The sequence below is a fragment of the Chiloscyllium plagiosum genome, chromosome 32 (assembly GCF_004010195.1).
Source record: "Chiloscyllium plagiosum isolate BGI_BamShark_2017 chromosome 32, ASM401019v2, whole genome shotgun sequence".
NCBI classification, from domain to species: domain Eukaryota; kingdom Metazoa; phylum Chordata; class Chondrichthyes; order Orectolobiformes; family Hemiscylliidae; genus Chiloscyllium; species Chiloscyllium plagiosum.
Genome location: NC_057741.1, coordinates 2839163 through 2856050, shown reverse-complemented (window position 1 = coordinate 2856050; position 16888 = coordinate 2839163). Strand labels below are relative to the sequence as shown.

Below are 16888 nucleotides of genomic sequence, written 5' to 3'. Positions count from 1 at the left end.
CAGCCTGTATAAGAATCTTTCAAACTAGAAACTGGCCAACCAAGTAAAGTTTATCTTATATTACTTTCTTACAAATATAAGACATAGAACATTAAAGTGCAGTACAGGCCTGTCAGTCCTTGATGTTGCGCCACCCTGAGAAACCAATCTGAAGCCCACCCAACCTACACTATTCCATTCTCATCCATATGCCGATCCAATGACCATTTAAATGCCCATAAATTTAGCAAGTCTACAACAGTTGCAGGCAGTGTGTTCCATGCCCCTGGGTAGTATTCGAGATTGGGCCTCACCAGGGTCCACACTATGGTAGTAATAATTTCTTAATCTTATACTCCAGTGTTGTTGATTTGTAATTGCCCTCTGAGATGGTGAGCAGTTCGTTCATTTCAAAGACATTTAAGGATGGGTAAGGAATGCTGGTCTTGCCAGAAATATCCACATACCATTAAAGAATATTTTTAAAATTCCACTGGGGATAAAAAGGCCAATATTCCATTTGCCTTCTTAACTGGTTGCTGTCCTGTACTTGTACCTTGTATAAATACATCTTTATGAGCATTAGCATTTAGAACTTTCATGACTTTTATAAAGATTCTACTTTTCTATTTTTACAAACAAAATTAATAATTTCTCACCCCATGCTATATCTGCCATCTTGGTGATCATGCACATAGAGCCATAGAGCCATACAAATGTACAGCATGGAAACAGACCCTTCCGTCCAACCTGTCCATGCTGACCAGATATCCCAACCCAATCTAGTCCCACCTGCCAGCAGCCGGCCCATATCCCTCCAAACCCTTCCTATTCACATACCCATCCAGATGCCTCTTAAATATTGCAATTGTACTAGCCTCCACCACATCCTCTAGCAGCTCATTACATACACGTACCACCCTCTGTGTGAAAAAGTTGCCCCTTAGGTCTATTTTATATCTTTCCCTTCTCACCCTAAACCTATGCCCTCTAGTTCTGAACTCCCCCACCCCAGGGAAAAGACTTTGTCTATTTATCCTATCCATGCCTCTCAATTTTGTAAACCTATATAAGGTCACCCCTCAGTCTCCAAAGCTCCAAGGAAAACAGCCCCTGCCTGTTCAGCCTCTCCCTGTAGCTCAAATACTCCAACCCTGGCAACATCCTTGTAAATCTTTTCTGAACCTTTTCAAGTTCACAACATCTTTCCGATAGGAAGGAGACCAGAATTGCACGCAATATTCCAACAGTGTCTTGTACAGCCGCAACATGACCTCCCAACTCCTGTACTCAATACTCTGACCAATAAAGGAAAGCATACCAAAAGCCTCCTTCACTAACCTATCTACCTGCGACTCCACTTTCAAGGAGCTATGAACCTGCACTCAAAGGTCTCTTTGTTCAGCAACACTCCCTAGGACCTTACCATTAAGTGTATAAGTCCTGCTAAGATTTGCTTTCCCAAAATGCAGCACCTCGCATTTATCTGAATCAAACTCCATCTGCCACTTCTCAGCCATTGGCCCATCTGGTCCAGATCCTGTTGTAATCTGGAGGTAATCCTCTTCACTGTCCACTACACCTCCAATTTTGGTGCCATCTGTAAAATTACTAACTATACCTCTTATGCTCACATCCAAATCATTTATGTAAATGACAAAAAATAGAGGGCCCAGCACCGATCCTTGTGGCACTCCACTGGTCACAGGAAAAACATCCCTCCACCACCACCCTCTGTCTTCTACCTTTGAGCCAGTTCTGTATCCAAATGGCTAGTTCTCCCTGTATTCCATGAGATCTAACCTTGCTAATCAGTCTCCTATGGGGAACCTTGTCAAACGACTTACTGAAGTCCATACAGATTACATCTACTACTCTGCCCTCAATCTTCTTCAAAAAACTCAATCAAGTTTGTGAGACATGATTTCCCACGCACAAAGCCATGTTGACTATCCGAATCAGTCCTTGTCTTTCCAAATACATGTACATCCTGTCCCTCAGGATTCCCTCCAACAACTTGCCCACCACCGGTCTATAGTTCCCTGGCTTGTCTTTACCGCCCTTCTTAAACAGTGGCACCACGTTTGCCAACCTCCAGTCTTCCGGCACCTCACCTGTGACTATCAATGATACAAATATCTCAGCAAGAGGCCCAGCAATCACTTCTCTAGCTTCCCACAGAGTTCTCGGGTACACCTGATCAGGTCCTGGGGATTTACCCACTTTTAACCGTTTCAAGCCATCCAGCACTTCCTCCTCTGTAATCTGTACATTTTGCAAGATGCCACCATCTATTTCCCTACAGTCTATATCTTCCATATCCTTTTCTACAGCAAACACTGATGCAAAATATTCATTTAGGATCTCCCCCATTTTCTGTGACTCCACACAAAGGCCGCCTTGCTGATCTTTGAGGGACCCTATTCTCTCCCTCGTTACTCTTTTGTCCTTAATATATTTGTAAAAACCCTTAATTCTATTTGCCAAAGCTATCTCATGTCCCCGTTTTGCCCTCCTGATTTCCCTCTTAAGTATACTCCTACTTTCTTTATACTCTTCTAAGGATTCACTCAATCTATCCTGTCTATACCTTACAGAGGCTTCCTTCTTTTCCTTAACCAAACCTCCAATTTCTTTCGTCATCCAGCATTCCCTATACCTACCAACCTTCTCTTTCACCCTAACAGGAATATACTTTCTCTGGATTCCTGTTATCTCATTTCTGAAGGCTTCCCATTTTCCAGCCATCCCTTTACCTGCGAACATCTGCCTCCAATCAGCTTTCAAAAGTTCTTGACTAATAGCATCAAAATTGGCCTTTCTCCAATTTAGAACTTCAACTTTTAGATCTGGTCTATCCTTTTCCATCACTATTTTAAAACAAATAGAATTATGGTCGCTGGCCCCAAAGTGCTCCCCCATTGACACCTCAGTCACCTGCCCTGCCTTATTTCCCAAGAGTAAGTCAGGTTTTACACCTTCTCTAGTAGGTACATCCACAAATTGAATCAGAAAATTGTCTTGTACACACTTAACAAATTCCTCTCCATCTAAACCTTTAACACTATGGCAGTCCCAGTCATTGTTTGGAAAGTTAAAGTCCCCTACCATAACTACCCTATTATTCTTACAGATAGCTGAGATCTCCTTACAAGTTTGTTTCTCAATTTCCCGCTGACTATTGGGGGGTCTATAATGCAATCCTAATAAGGTGATGATCCCTTTCTTATTTCTCAGTTCCACCCAAATAACTTCCCTGGATGTATTTCCGGGAATATACTCCCTCAGTACAGCTGTAATGCTGTCCCTTATCAAAAATCCCACTCCCCCTCCTCTCTTGCCTCCCTTTCTATCCTTCCTGTAGCATTTGTATCCTGGAATATTAAGCTGCCAGTTCTGCCCATCCCTGAGCCATGTTTCCGTAATTGCTATGATATCCCAGTTCCATGTTCCTAACCATGCCCTGAGTTCATCTGCCTTCCCTGTTAGGCCCCTTGCATTGAAATAAATGCTATTTAATTTACTAGTCCTACCTTGTCCCTGCCTGCCCTGATTGTTTGACTCACTTCTGTTCTCGGCTGTACCTGTCTCAGATCGATCTTTTCCTCCCTGGATCCCACCCCCTCCCACCTTACTGGTTTAAATCCACCCAAGCAGTTCTAGCAAATTTCCCTGCTAGTATATTAGTCCCCTTCCAATTCAGGTGCAATCCGGTAACACAGGCTTGCTCTGATCTTGAGAAAAGTTTTTGTAACACAGGCTTGCTCTGATCTTGATAAAGGTTTTTGTAACACAGGCTTGCTCTGATCTTGAGAAAAGTTTTTGTAACACAGGCTTGCTCTGATCTTGAGAAAAGTTTTTGTAACACAGGCTTGCTCTGATCTTGAGAAAAGTTTTTGTAACACAGGCTTGCTCTGATCTTGAGAAAAGTTTTTGTAACACAGGCTTGCTCTGATCTTGAGAAAAGTTTTTGTAACACAGGCTTGCTCTGATCTTGAGAAAAGTTTTTGTAACACAGGCTTGCTCTGATCTTGAGAAAAGTTTTTGTAACACAGGCTTGCTCTGATCTTGAGAAAAGTTTTTGTAACACAGGCTTGCTCTGATCTTGAGAAAAGTTTTTGTAACACAGGCTTGCTCTGATCTTGAGAAAAGTTTTTGTAACACAGGCTTGCTCTGATCTTGAGAAAAGTTTTTGTAACACAGGCTTGCTCTGATCTTGAGAAAAGTTTTTGTAACACAGGCTTGCTCTGATCTTGAGAAAAGTTTTTGTAACACAGGCTTGCTCTGATCTTGAGAAAAGTTTTTGTAACACAGGCTTGCTCTGATCTTGAGAAAAGTTTTTGTAACACAGGCTTGCTCTGATCTTGAGAAAAGTTTTTGTAACACAGGCTTGCTCTGATCTTGAGAAAAGTTTTTGTAACACAGGCTTGCTCTGATCTTGATAAAGGTTTTTGTAACACAGGCTTGCTCTGATCTTGAGAAAAGTTTTTGTAACACAGGCTTGCTCTGATCTTGAGAAAAGTTTTTGTAACACAGGCTTGCTCTGATCTTGAGAAAAGTTTTTGTAACACAGGCTTGCTCTGATCTTGAGAAAAGTTTTTGTAACACAGGCTTGCTCTGATCTTGAGAAAAGTTTTTGTAACACAGGCTTGCTCTGATCTTGAGAAAAGTTTTTGTAACACAGGCTTGCTCTGATCTTGAGAAAAGTTTTTGTAACACAGGCTTGCTCTGATCTTGAGAAAAGTTTTTGTAACACAGGCTTGCTCTGATCTTGAGAAAAGTTTTTGTAACACAGGCTTGCTCTGATCTTGAGAAAAGTTTTTGTAACACAGGCTTGCTCTGATCTTGAGAAAAGTTTTTGTAACACAGGCTTGCTCTGATCTTGAGAAAAGTTTTTGTAACACAGGCTTGCTCTGATCTTGAGAAAAGTTTTTGTAACACAGGCTTGCTCTGATCTTGAGAAAAGTTTTTGTAACACAGGCTTGCTCTGATCTTGAGAAAAGTTTTTGTAACACAGGCTTGCTCTGATCTTGAGAAAAGTTTTTGTAACACAGGCTTGCTCTGATCTTGAGAAAAGTTTTTGTAACACAGGCTTGCTCTGATCTTGATAAAGGTTTTTGTAACACAGGCTTGCTCTGATCTTGATAAAGGTTTTTGTAACACAGGCTTGCTCTGATCTTGATAAAGGTTTTTGTAACACAGGCTTGCTCTGATCTTGATAAAGGTTTTTGTAACACAGGCTTGCTCTGATCTTGATAAAGGTTTTTGTAACACAGGCTTGCTCTGATCTTGATAAAGGTTTTTGTAACACAGGCTTGCTCTGATCTTGATAAAGGTTTTTGTAACACAGGCTTGCTCTGATCTTGATAAAGGTTTTTGTAACACAGGCTTGCTCTGATCTTGATAAAGGTTTTTGTAACACAGGCTTGCTCTGATCTTGATAAAGGTTTGTATAACACATGCTTGCTCTGATCTTGATAAAGGTTTGTATAACACATGCTTGCTCTGATCTTGATAAAGGTTTGTATAACACATGCTTGCTCTGATCTTGATAAAGGTTTGTATAACACAGGCTTGCACTGATCTTGATAAAGGTTTGTATAATACAGGCTTGCACTGATCTTGATAAAGGTTTGTATAACACAGGCTTGTACTGATCTTGATAAAGGTTTGTATAACAGGCTTGCTCTGATCCATGCGACACTCCACCTAAATCGTCTAAAATTGCAGGTAGGAAGCTTACGTATTTTTCTAACTATAAGTTACTATTCATTAAATTAGATAAAGGTAAACAAGGGGCAGTTTCTGTCCCCACCTAAAGCAAGCTTTAAGGTTTGTATAACACAGGCTTGCACTGATCTTGATAAAGGTTTGTATAACATAGGCTTGGAGGAGAAAGTGAGGTCTGCAGATGCTGGAGATCAAAGTTGAATCTCCTGTTCCTTGGATGCTGCCTGACCTGCTGTGCTGTTCCAGCAATAAAGTTTCAACATAACATAGGCTTGCTCTGATCTTGATAAAGGTTTGTATAACACAGGCTTGCTCTGATCTTGATAAAGGTTTGTATAACACAGGCTTGCTCTGATCTTGATAAAGGTTTTTATCACACAGGCTTGCTCTGATCTTGATAAAGGTTTGTATAACACAGGCTTGCTCTGATCTTGATAAAGGTCTTTGTAACACAGGCTTGCTCTGATCTTGACAAAGGTTTGTATAACACAGGCTTGCTCTGATCTTGATAAAGGTTTTTATAACACAGGCTTGCTCTGATCTTGTTTAAGACAAAATCAACTAAAAGATTTCTTGCAAAAAGAAAAGGAAATTACATCCTATACCAATTGTTTCCATGTTTGGCTGTGGAACAATGTGCTGCTAAGTCCTGGACCTTTTCATTTAGTCCTTTTCCTTTCTTCCATGACACCAGCTGAGATTTCAGATCCCAAAGTATTGGGCCCTGTGACACTCTCTGACTCTCTTTGAGACACACTGTGACTCTATCTGCCACACTGGAACACACTATGTCACTCTCTGTCCCTCTCTGAGACACACTGTGAGACACTCTGACAGACTGCGACACTTTCTGGGACACACTGAGACACTCTCTGACACACTGTGACACTGTCTGACAGACGGTGACATTTTCCGAGATTATTTAACACTCTCTGAGACACACTGTAATACTTGCTGTCTCTCACTGACTCTCTGAGATACTCGGTCACTCTCTGAGACACACTGTGACATTTTTTGACTCTCTCTCACACTCTCTGAGACATACTGTGTCACTCTCTGACTCTCTCTGTGACACAATGTGACTGTGAGATTTACTCCCGTAAGATTAAAAACAGAAAGGCACTTCAATCCTCAATCCTCACCCTTCCTTATCATGTCATGCACACCCCATTGCCCCATCTATGTTACCTCATTTATTTACCCCTCCTACAACCATCTCCCCTCATACCTCAATGCCAATGTATGCCCTTCCAAACAGCCTTCATGGCCCCACATGCCCCTCCACACCAAGGTATGCCTCCCCTTTAATGCTTCATTGCACCCCATACCCACGATGCCCATTTACCCAAAATTTAATAGAAGCAATGATCCTCATAGTGGATGATGCAAGCCTTACAAAAAGGCTTTTATTGAAAATAGTCACCCATTAATAACTTTGTACGATATTTACAAAAACAAACTGCTTCTTACTACACATTAATAAAAGTGTTCATGCAAGGTTTCAATAGCTGAAATTGCGAAGTACATGAAACTATCTAGCCATTTGTAAATAAACATAATGAGATTAATAGCAGAAGACAGGGACCCAAAGCAGCCGCTTAGATGGTTCAAAAGGAGAATGGTTGCCTGACGGGTCAGCCAAGCTTCACTCTTTTGAAGTACACTTGAACCCATGCTTGATAGGCAGCTCTTTCTGTCTGATCTCTGCTGATTTATTTGGGATAGAATTATTAATTACATGACAAATGGTAGGTTGATTAGGTAGACTCAACATGGATTTCTAAAGGGAAAATCATTTATAATTAACTTGCTGGAGTTTTTTGAAGAGGTAACAGAAAGACTGTATGAGGGCAAGGCTGATGATTTGGTGTATATGGATTTCCAGTAGACAACAGACTTGTGAGGAAAGTAATATGTATACAAGAGACAGCAGCGACATAAATATGTTAATGATCTGGACTGTGGTCTGCTGGGGACCACTTCAAAGTTTACAGATGACAACAAACTTGGAAGAAATATAAACGGTTAGGAGGCCAGTGCAGAACTTCAAAAATACATTGATAATTTAGTGAAGTGGGCAAATTGGTGGCAGATGAAGTTAAATGCAGAGAATTGTGAAATGGTGCATTTTGTAAGAACAACATTGAAAGGCAGAATAAAATAGGGATACAATTCTAAACTGGTACAGGAGCAGAGGGACCATAACACTGTAAGACATAGGAGCAGAAATGAGGCCATTCAGCCCATTGAGTTTGCTTCGCCATTGGCTAAGTTTCTTAACCCCATTCTCCTGCTTTCTCCCTGTAACCCTTAATCCCCTTTAACTAAGTCTTAAATATATTCAATGATCTGACCTCTACAGCCTTCTGTGGCAATGAATTCCATAAATTCCCCACTCTCTGGCTGAAGACATTTCTCCTTATCTCTGTTCTGTAAGGTCTTCCCTTTACTCTGAGGCTGTGCCCTCAGGTCCTCGTCTCTCCTACCAATGGAAACATCTTCCCAACATCAACTCTGTCCAGGCCATTCAGTATGTTTCAATTAGATTCCCCGCTCATCCTTCTAAACTCCATCGAGTATAAACCCAGAGTCCTCAAACATTCCACATGTGTTCAATTTTTCGGTACTGGGACTATTCTCGTGAACCTCCTCTGAACACCCTCCAAGGCTAGTACATCCATCCTGAGATATGGGGCCCAAAACTGCACAAAATACTCCAAATGTGGCCTGACCAGAGCTTTATACAGCCTCAGAAATACATCGCTGCTTTTATGTTCAAGTCCTCGCAAAATAAATGCTATCATTGCATTTGCCTTCCTAACTACTGATTCAACCTGACAGTTTACCTTGAGAGAATCGTGGACTAGAACTGCCAAGTCTCCTAGCAGTTCAGTTTTCTGAATTTTCTCTCCATTTAGAAAGTGTCTCCATTCTTCCTACCAAAGTGCGTGACCTCACACTTTTCCACATTGTACTCCATCTGCCACTTCCTTACCCACTCTCCTAACGTGCAAATCCTCCTGCAGCCTCCCCACCTCCTCAATGCTACCTGTCCCTCTACCTATCTTTGTATTGTCTGCAAGTTTAGCCAGATTGCCCTCAGTTCCTTCATCTAGATCGTTAACGTATAAAGAGAGAAGTTGTGGTACAAACATTGAGCCTTGTGGAACACCACTTGTCACCGGCTGCCATCTTGAGAAGGACCCTTTTATCCCCACTTTGTGCTTTCTGCCAGAAGTCAAGCTTCTATCCATGTTAACACCTTGCCTCTGACACTATGGGCCCTTATCTTACTCAGTAGTCTCCTGTGTGGCACCTTGTCAAAGGCCTTCTTGAAGTCTAGGTAGACAACATTCATTAGCTCTCCTTGGTCTAACCTGCTTGTTACTTCCTCAAAGAATTCTAGCAGATTTGTCAGGTCTGACCTTCCCTTGATGAAACCATGCTGACTTTGCCTTATTTTACTATACACTTCCAGGTATTCAGAAATCTCTTTCTTCACAATGGTTTCGAGGATCTTACCCATGACCGAGGTTAGGCTAATTGATCTGTAATTCTCCCTCTTTCGCTATACTCCCTTGTTAAATAGGGGTGTCACGTTAGTGATTTTCCAGTCCTATAGGACCCTTCCTGATTATAGCGATTCCTGAATCACCACTAGTGCCTCCATTATCTCCTCAGCTATTTCCCTTACAACTCTGGGGTGTAGTCCATCTGGTCCAGGTGTTTTGTTTACCCTTAGGCCATTCAATTTTTCTAGCGCTTTCTCCTTGATGGTAGCCACCGTACTCAGCTCTGCCTCCTCATTGTCTTGAATTTTTGAGATATTCCTCATGTCTCCCAAAGTGATGAATGATGCAAAGTAATTATTCAGTCTCTCAGTCATTTCTCTGTTCCTCACTACTATCTCTCCAGCATCATTTTCTAGAGGTCCAATGTCCACTTTTGCGTCTCTTTTGCCCTTTATATATCTAAAGAAACTTAGTCATCCTTTATATTACTGACTAGCTTACCCTCATATTTAATCTTTACCCTCCTTATTTCTTGTTTTGTTCCCCTCTGTTGGTCTTTGTAAGTTTCCCAATCCTCTGATTTCCCCTTGCCCTTCACCATATTATATGCTTTCTCTTTGCTTTTATGCTGTCCCTTATTTCCCTGGTCAGCCATGGCTGCCTCATCCTTCCTGTACCATGCTGCTTTTTTCTCGGGATGAAGCTCTGCTGTGTCTCCTGAATTACTCCCAGAAACCCCTGCCATTGCTGTTCCACTGTCTTTCCTGATAGGTTCAGCTCCCTGTCAGTTCTACCCAGCGCCTGCCTCATGCCTGTGCAGTTGCCTTTATTCAGCTGTAATACCGTTACCTCTGATTCCACCTTCTCCCTCTCAAACTGCAGAGTAAATTCAATCATATTATGATCACTGCCTCCTAAGGGTTCCTCCACCTTAAGCTCTCTTATCAAGTCTGCCTCATTGCACAACACTAAATCCAGTCTTGCCTGTTCCCTTATGGCCTACACCACAAGCTGTTCCAGAAAGCCATCTCATCGACATGCGATAAAAACATTTCCTTACAATCCACTACCAACCTGATTTTCCCAGCCCCCTTGCATATTGAAATCCCCTTTGATCAATGTAACTTTGCCTTTCTTACACACCTTTTCTATCTCCTGGTGTATCTTGTGCCCAGGCTCCTGACTACTGTTTGGAAGCCTGTACATAACTCCAACTATGTTTTTTTTTTAACCTTTGTGGTTCCTCAATTCTACCCGCACAGATTCTACACAAACTGACCCTACTTCATTTTTTACTACTGATTTAATTTCATTTCTTACTAATAAGGCAACTGTCCCCTCTGCCCACCTGCCCACCTTTTCGAGAGGATGGCTATCCTTGAATATTCAGCTCCCAATCCTGATCTCCTTGCAGCCACGTCTCCGTGATTCTCTCCACAACCTGCCAATTATGATCTGCATCACAAGCTCACTTACCTTATTCATTATGCTGCCTGCATTCAGATATAACAGCTTCAGTCCTGTATTAAGTCTCCCTCTTCTCATTGTCATTCATTTGTCCAATGTGCTTGAAGTTTGATTGCTAAACCTTTCCATACACTCTGTCCTGTGTGTGCCTGTGCTGGAGACTTTAATAACCTCTCCTGAGTTCTGGACTCTTACCTCCAGCTTAAATTTGGGTTTTCTAATTTCCCCTGTACCTCAACCATTCCACCACCCCCCACCAACATCCCCGCCCCCCCCCCCCCCCCCCCCACACACACACACACACCCACACCCCCTGTTTAAAGCCCTGCCTACAGCCCTGGTTATGCATCCAGAAGGTCTCTGGTCTCAGCATGGTTCAATAAAGACCATCCCATTGGAACAGATCCCTTCTTGCCCAGCACCAGTGCCAATATCCCATGATTTTAAACCTCTCTCTCCCACACCAATCTTTGAGCCATGCATTTACCTGCTTAATCTTATTGACCCTGTGCTAATTAGCTTGTGGGTCAGGTAGTGATCCAGACATTATTATCTTTTTGGTTCCGCTTTCTAATTTAGCTCCTAGATGTTCATACTTTCTTAGCAGAACCTCTGCCCTAGTTTTTAGTGTGTAGTTGGTACATACGTAGACCACGACAACTGGATCTTTATCCTCCCACTCCAGGTTCCTCTGCAGACCACATGAGACATTCTGAACATAATCACCAGGTAGGCAACCTTCAGGATTCTCGATCCTGGTCACAGAGAACAGTGTCTGTGCCCCTAACTATACCACCCCAGTTACAACTACATTTCTCTTCTCCCTTTCTCCCTTCTACCCCATGGTGCTACAGTCAGTCAGCTCTCTGCAGTCGCCATTCCCGTCCACACAGGGAGCAAGACTCTTGAACCTGTTGGACAAAGACAAAGGCTAAGGCTCCTGCAACTCTACCTTCTAAATCCCTCTCACTGCCTCACTCACAGCCATACCCTCCTGTCCCTCACCACTGGACAAAGTCAAGTTAGTTAGTGACTGTGTCCTGAAACACAACATCTGGGTAACTCTTCCCCTCCCTGATGTGTCACAGTGTTTGAAACTCAGACTCCAGCTCATTTTTTTTTAATTTCAAAAATATACTTTATTCATAAAATAATTTGATGGTCTGTACAGTTGGTCATGCCATACATATGTAAACATGTACATACATTTTTATCATTTTTTCACAGGTCTGTACATTTTTCAATCATATGCCCATATAATTAGCTGAGGCATCAGCAGAGCCCAAATGACTGCACGGGCCCCCTGTTCTTCGTTAGGCAGGCAGATGTTACACGGTAGTCTTTCCCCACCACGCCTTGGCGGCAGCTGACCCAAGCTTCAGCGCGTCCCTCAACATGTAGTCCTGGACCTTGGAATGTGCCAGTCTGCAGCACTATCCCTTGCCTTCCCAGGGTGCTCTCTGCTTGCTCCCACTCAGCTCTAGTCCTGAAGTGAAGACCTGAGTGAATAGATCATTGAGGATGGTGGAGAAAGTAATTAATAAAGCAAACAGTGTTCCCAGCTTTATTAGTAGGGGCGTAGAATACAACAGATGTTGAATTTGTTAGATCTCAGCTATTGTGCACAGTCATGGCTCATATTATAGGAAAGATGTGAATGCTTGGAGTGAATGCAAAAGCAACTTATAACAATGCTCCTAGGAATGAGAAACTAGATTGAAGAAGTTGGGACTGTTCTCCTTGGAAAGAAGATGGCTGAGAGGAGATTTGATAGTTTTCAAAGTCATGAGTGGGCTGAATAGAATAGAAAGGGAAAAGCTGGTCCCATTCATTGAAGGAAAAAAAAGAATGAGAGGGTGTAGATTTAAAGTGTTGTACAAAAGAAGGAAAGGTAAAGTGAGGAAAGCTTTTTTCACTGGGTGAGTGGTTAGAGTATGGAATGCACTTCAGTAGGTGGTGGAGGCAAGTTCAACTGAGACATTCAAGAAGAAAATGTATGATTATTTGGAAAGAAATGGTGGGCAGGGATATGGGGATAGCCGCAGATTGGTATTAGGGAATAGAACCAGTGTAGATTAGAGTGTACATAGAACATCGAACGGTACAGCACAGAACAGGCCCTTCAGCCCACGATGTTGTGCCGACCATTGGTCCTCATGTAAGGTAAACCTAATTACGAACCCTCAAATTTCTGTGACCATATGCATGTCCAGCAGTCTCTTAAATGTCCCCAATGACCTTGCTTCCACAACTGCTGCTGGCAACGCATTCCATGCTCTCACAACTCTCTGCGTAAAGAACTCGCCTCTGACATCCCCTCTATACTTTCCGCCAAACAGCTTAAAACTATGACCTCTCGTGTTAACAATTTCTGCCCTGGGAAAAAGTTTCTGGCTATCAACTCTATCTATGCCTCTCATTATCTTGTATACCTCAATTAGGTCCCTTCTCTTCCTTCTTTTTTCCAAGAGCAATCCTCTATTCCCGATGAAGGATTTTTGCCTGAAACGTCGATTTTCCTGCTTCTCGGATGCTGCCTGACCTGCTGTGCTTTTCCAGCACCACTCTGGTTTCCAGCATCTGCAGTCCTTGTTTTTACCTAATAGAACCAGTGTAGACATGATAGGCCAAATAGCCGCCTTCTGCACCTAACAGTTTTGTGGTTCTGCGGTTATTGCTTCTGTACAGGTGAATGAGTTTGGAAGTGCCATACTTTAGCATTATGGACAATGGGGGTAGGAGATGGGAAAGAGAAAGTATCTTAGTATGAGGCACCATGGGGGTTGCAATAACTTAGCAGTGCACTTTAAGGAGGGCCTTTCAAAAAGTTTCATTGTGCAGAATCTGATTCATAGAAAACTGTTGCAATGCCATGAACTTTGATCCTTTAAAAATCTGGCTCAATATTATGAAAATTACAGAGGACTCGAATGTTTATCTCTACAATGGATCCAGCCAGGCTGGGAATGTTGGGGGCAAACTTGCAACCCAAACCAGTTGGCACCTTAAAAGGTACTCCCTTAAAAGTAGGGTTGAGAGATCTGGTACCTTCCAGCCAGTTTTAAAGGGCTCCCAACCTTTATTTAAGAAGGACCAGTCTCACACCATAATTACAAGACCACAATTATTATTGGGATTGATCAATGTCCAACAACAGAATAAAATATTTGAAAATAATAAATGAAGTCAGCAGGGTGAAATAAGTTGTGGAATAGAATACATGAACAGTGATTTATGTAAAACTAAAACCCTCTAAATGTCATTCAAAATTTCAATTGGATCTTCAATCAGATATATCCTGAAACCTTTGTCATCCAAGAGGTAGTCAAATTCTGAAACTAATGAGAAAGTTCAATGGCAGTGGAAGCTAGATGGTGAACACTTGGTGAAATGGTGTAAGTAGCTATTTCAACTACTAAAGAGATTTCTCTGGCAATTTGGTCAATTTCTGATTAGCAAGGCCTCAATGAAATTCCAAGGGTATGTTTGAAAACTAAATTAAGGGCTAGTAGAATAGATTCTGTACAGAGAAAATGTATACAAAAATAATTTAATCAGTTTATAATTTGTATGTTTGTGTGTCACTAAATAATCTCAGTTTTGCATTTCCTTGACTGAAGTATTCTGGCAAGTGGTATGCTGTGGCAAAGAAAGATCCTGAAGGGCTCTTCCTTCAGGATAACATCTCAGCTGAATACTTTGTGGATGATGAGGGAACAATGACAGCTTTATCAAAGGGAAGAGTGAAACTTTTTGGGTGAGTCCCATTTATTTTGTCAATGGGTACCAACTCCACATAGATCATGGCTTGTTAAAATTTACTTGACGTTTGTTTTGCATAATCCTTTTAGCATTCCATCAACTAACCACAACTAAATGGAGTTAGAACTTGAAAAAAATAACAAAAAGGTTCTTTTTAAATAATATTAAATATAATTCATAACATTGGAGTATATTACATTCTCTATGCATTATTTTAAGTGTTTGTGCATAGATTCTAAATAGTTATGTCTTTCTAGTTTGTACATACATTAACATGGATAGTTTGACAAATAAATGATGAACTTAGTTGAGAAGTATAGTAATCCAAGCAAGCTGCATTTAATTTTCTGCACTGTTAATACATTTAAACGTAATAATATTGATATTTTGCAAATCATAAAGGGAATATATAAAACCGTATCTATCAATGTTATCTCGAGTAAAAGCAAAATCAACAGCTGCTAGAAATTTGAAGGATCAACAGAAATTTCTGGAAAGACTCAACAGGTTTGGCAACATTTGTGCAAAGAGAGAGAAAGAGGGAGACAATTAAACTTCCAGGTTAATGACCCCATCACAAGACCTGAAAAAAAGGCAAAGATCTGGAACGTTAGGTTCAATCTGATCAATTTAGTTTGTCATTTTTGGCAGGGATATTTGCAGGCTGGAAAATTTGAAGATTTAAAGGTTGACTGCTGTAAGACTAATGCTGAGTACATTGGGAGAATTAATTTCTGCAGGAAATGCAAGTCAAACAGGGAATGGCAGCACCATACTTAACCCCTCCTCCCTGGAGGTTATGCTGGAGGCAGTGATAACATGGAGGCAGCCTCTATTTCAAGTGAAAGAGTCCAGTCAATGTGGCTGGAGGTAGCTGAGGAGGTCAACAGCCATGCCATCATTAACAGGATGAGGATACAGCGCAATAAGTGCTTAGGGCGTGGCATGGCTGATATGTGTAGACAGGAATAAAGAAAGGTATACTAATTGCAAGAATACACGAGGACCTTTTGTAATCTATCATATAGATATACAGAATTCACACTGAGCCCTAAAACTACGGTATTGTGCAACTCATTCTACAACAAATGTCTCATGGTCTGGAAACTGCATCCTTCACATTTTTAACACTCTTGTTTCTCTCACTGAGGGAGTAGAGAGCACCTCACTCCCAGTGGAGATGGAATCCCATTATTAATGCAATCTTGATATCAATGAGGGAGGCACTTGGTGATTAAGAAAATGGCAGCTGGCCAGACATGTCACCAAAAGAGAAATAGGGTGTCACAGGCTCCAGTCCTCTATGGAGTGCAATGTGTGCTGAACCACCAAGATAAACGAGGCTCTTGAGGGGCTAGTTTGGACAGCAGCCACCTAGACTGGTCAAAGTATTGGGATCATATCTTTCAGCAAACCTCTGCTGAATGATTGTCCTGGCTGGTCTGGCAGAGCCTTGATGGCCACAAGAATGCTCCATAACTGAGGAAATCCTACCTTGGAGGTAACCCTGACTGGCCGCATCTAGTCCAAACCTAAGGTAGTACAATACTTGTCACGTACAAGGAATGCATCCTTCATCTGTGCAATGGAACTAAAGGCCAGCAGGTTGTGAGATCATGTAAGTGTCAGCACTGGGCCCTGCAATGATCTGAATATAGAATATTCAATGCAAATATCTCCTTGACTTATGAACAATGATATCACCACAGTCATCTTGCTACCACTCCTCCTCCAAAAGGTCAGAGGTCAGCAATCACTTCTCCAGGAGGATCACTATCACTGGATGCATTGCAATTCTAAACAGCCCAAAAGGTCGAGCTTGCAGACCCTCTATCTCCAGGCTGCCAGTTAAGCTCTCTGCCACGTTTGGTGAGGAATATTCAACTTGCTGAGTGTCTTCTTGTTCTTCCTCTCCTCCTCAGTGAAGTTGCTCCTAATCAATGGCTCAGCCAATTTTTTTTATCCTTTGCAGGTTCAAAGATACAAGGATCTGGAATTCATGTGCGGTATCAAAGGTTGTTTCAGCAATCTTCAGCAATTGCTTTGCCCAATCACATGGAGTAATGGCAGTCACAAAGACCTTCTCTCGCAGTGGCAAGACTGTGGATGGCCTCGTGCTTGCCATTTTCCCTTTTTATAGTTCTCAGCAATTGATACTTTTAGGTGGCAATGATTTCTCGTGGTGCACTTGTATCCTCTAACTTCCTGAGTTCCAGCTGCTGTGTTACTTATGCAGTTGCTGGAGACAAGTCCTTATCTTGGGAAAGTGGCTCTTAATTAGTTCCCTCATTACTTCAAATGCCTTCCTGCTTTTGCCACGTGGGTCGCATTGATACACAACAACAGCTCCTGAGAAAATGGAGGATTATAGGGGTATGTTGGGATACCAGCCTAGTGCCTTTTACCCATTTTCCCAGCTATCCCTGCATCTAAAGCTT

At 41.9% G+C, this 16888-nt stretch overlaps 1 protein-coding gene and 1 long non-coding RNA gene across 2 annotated transcripts in view; both read left to right on the top strand.

Moving 5' to 3' along the window:
* Nucleotides 1-16888, top strand: part of LOC122539242 (purpurin-like) — a 39730-nt gene that overhangs the window by 6796 nt on the left and 16046 nt on the right. The window contains exon 3 of the mRNA XM_043673944.1: nt 14309-14445. Coding sequence (XP_043529879.1) covers nt 14309-14445 — 137 coding nt within the window. The remainder of the gene's footprint in view (nt 1-14308; nt 14446-16888) is intronic.
* On the top strand, nt 5402-6437 carry LOC122539314. Its single transcript, XR_006309032.1, has 4 exons — nt 5402-5647; nt 5812-5848; nt 6002-6149; nt 6187-6437. It is a non-coding gene; the product is annotated as an uncharacterized LOC122539314 (long non-coding RNA).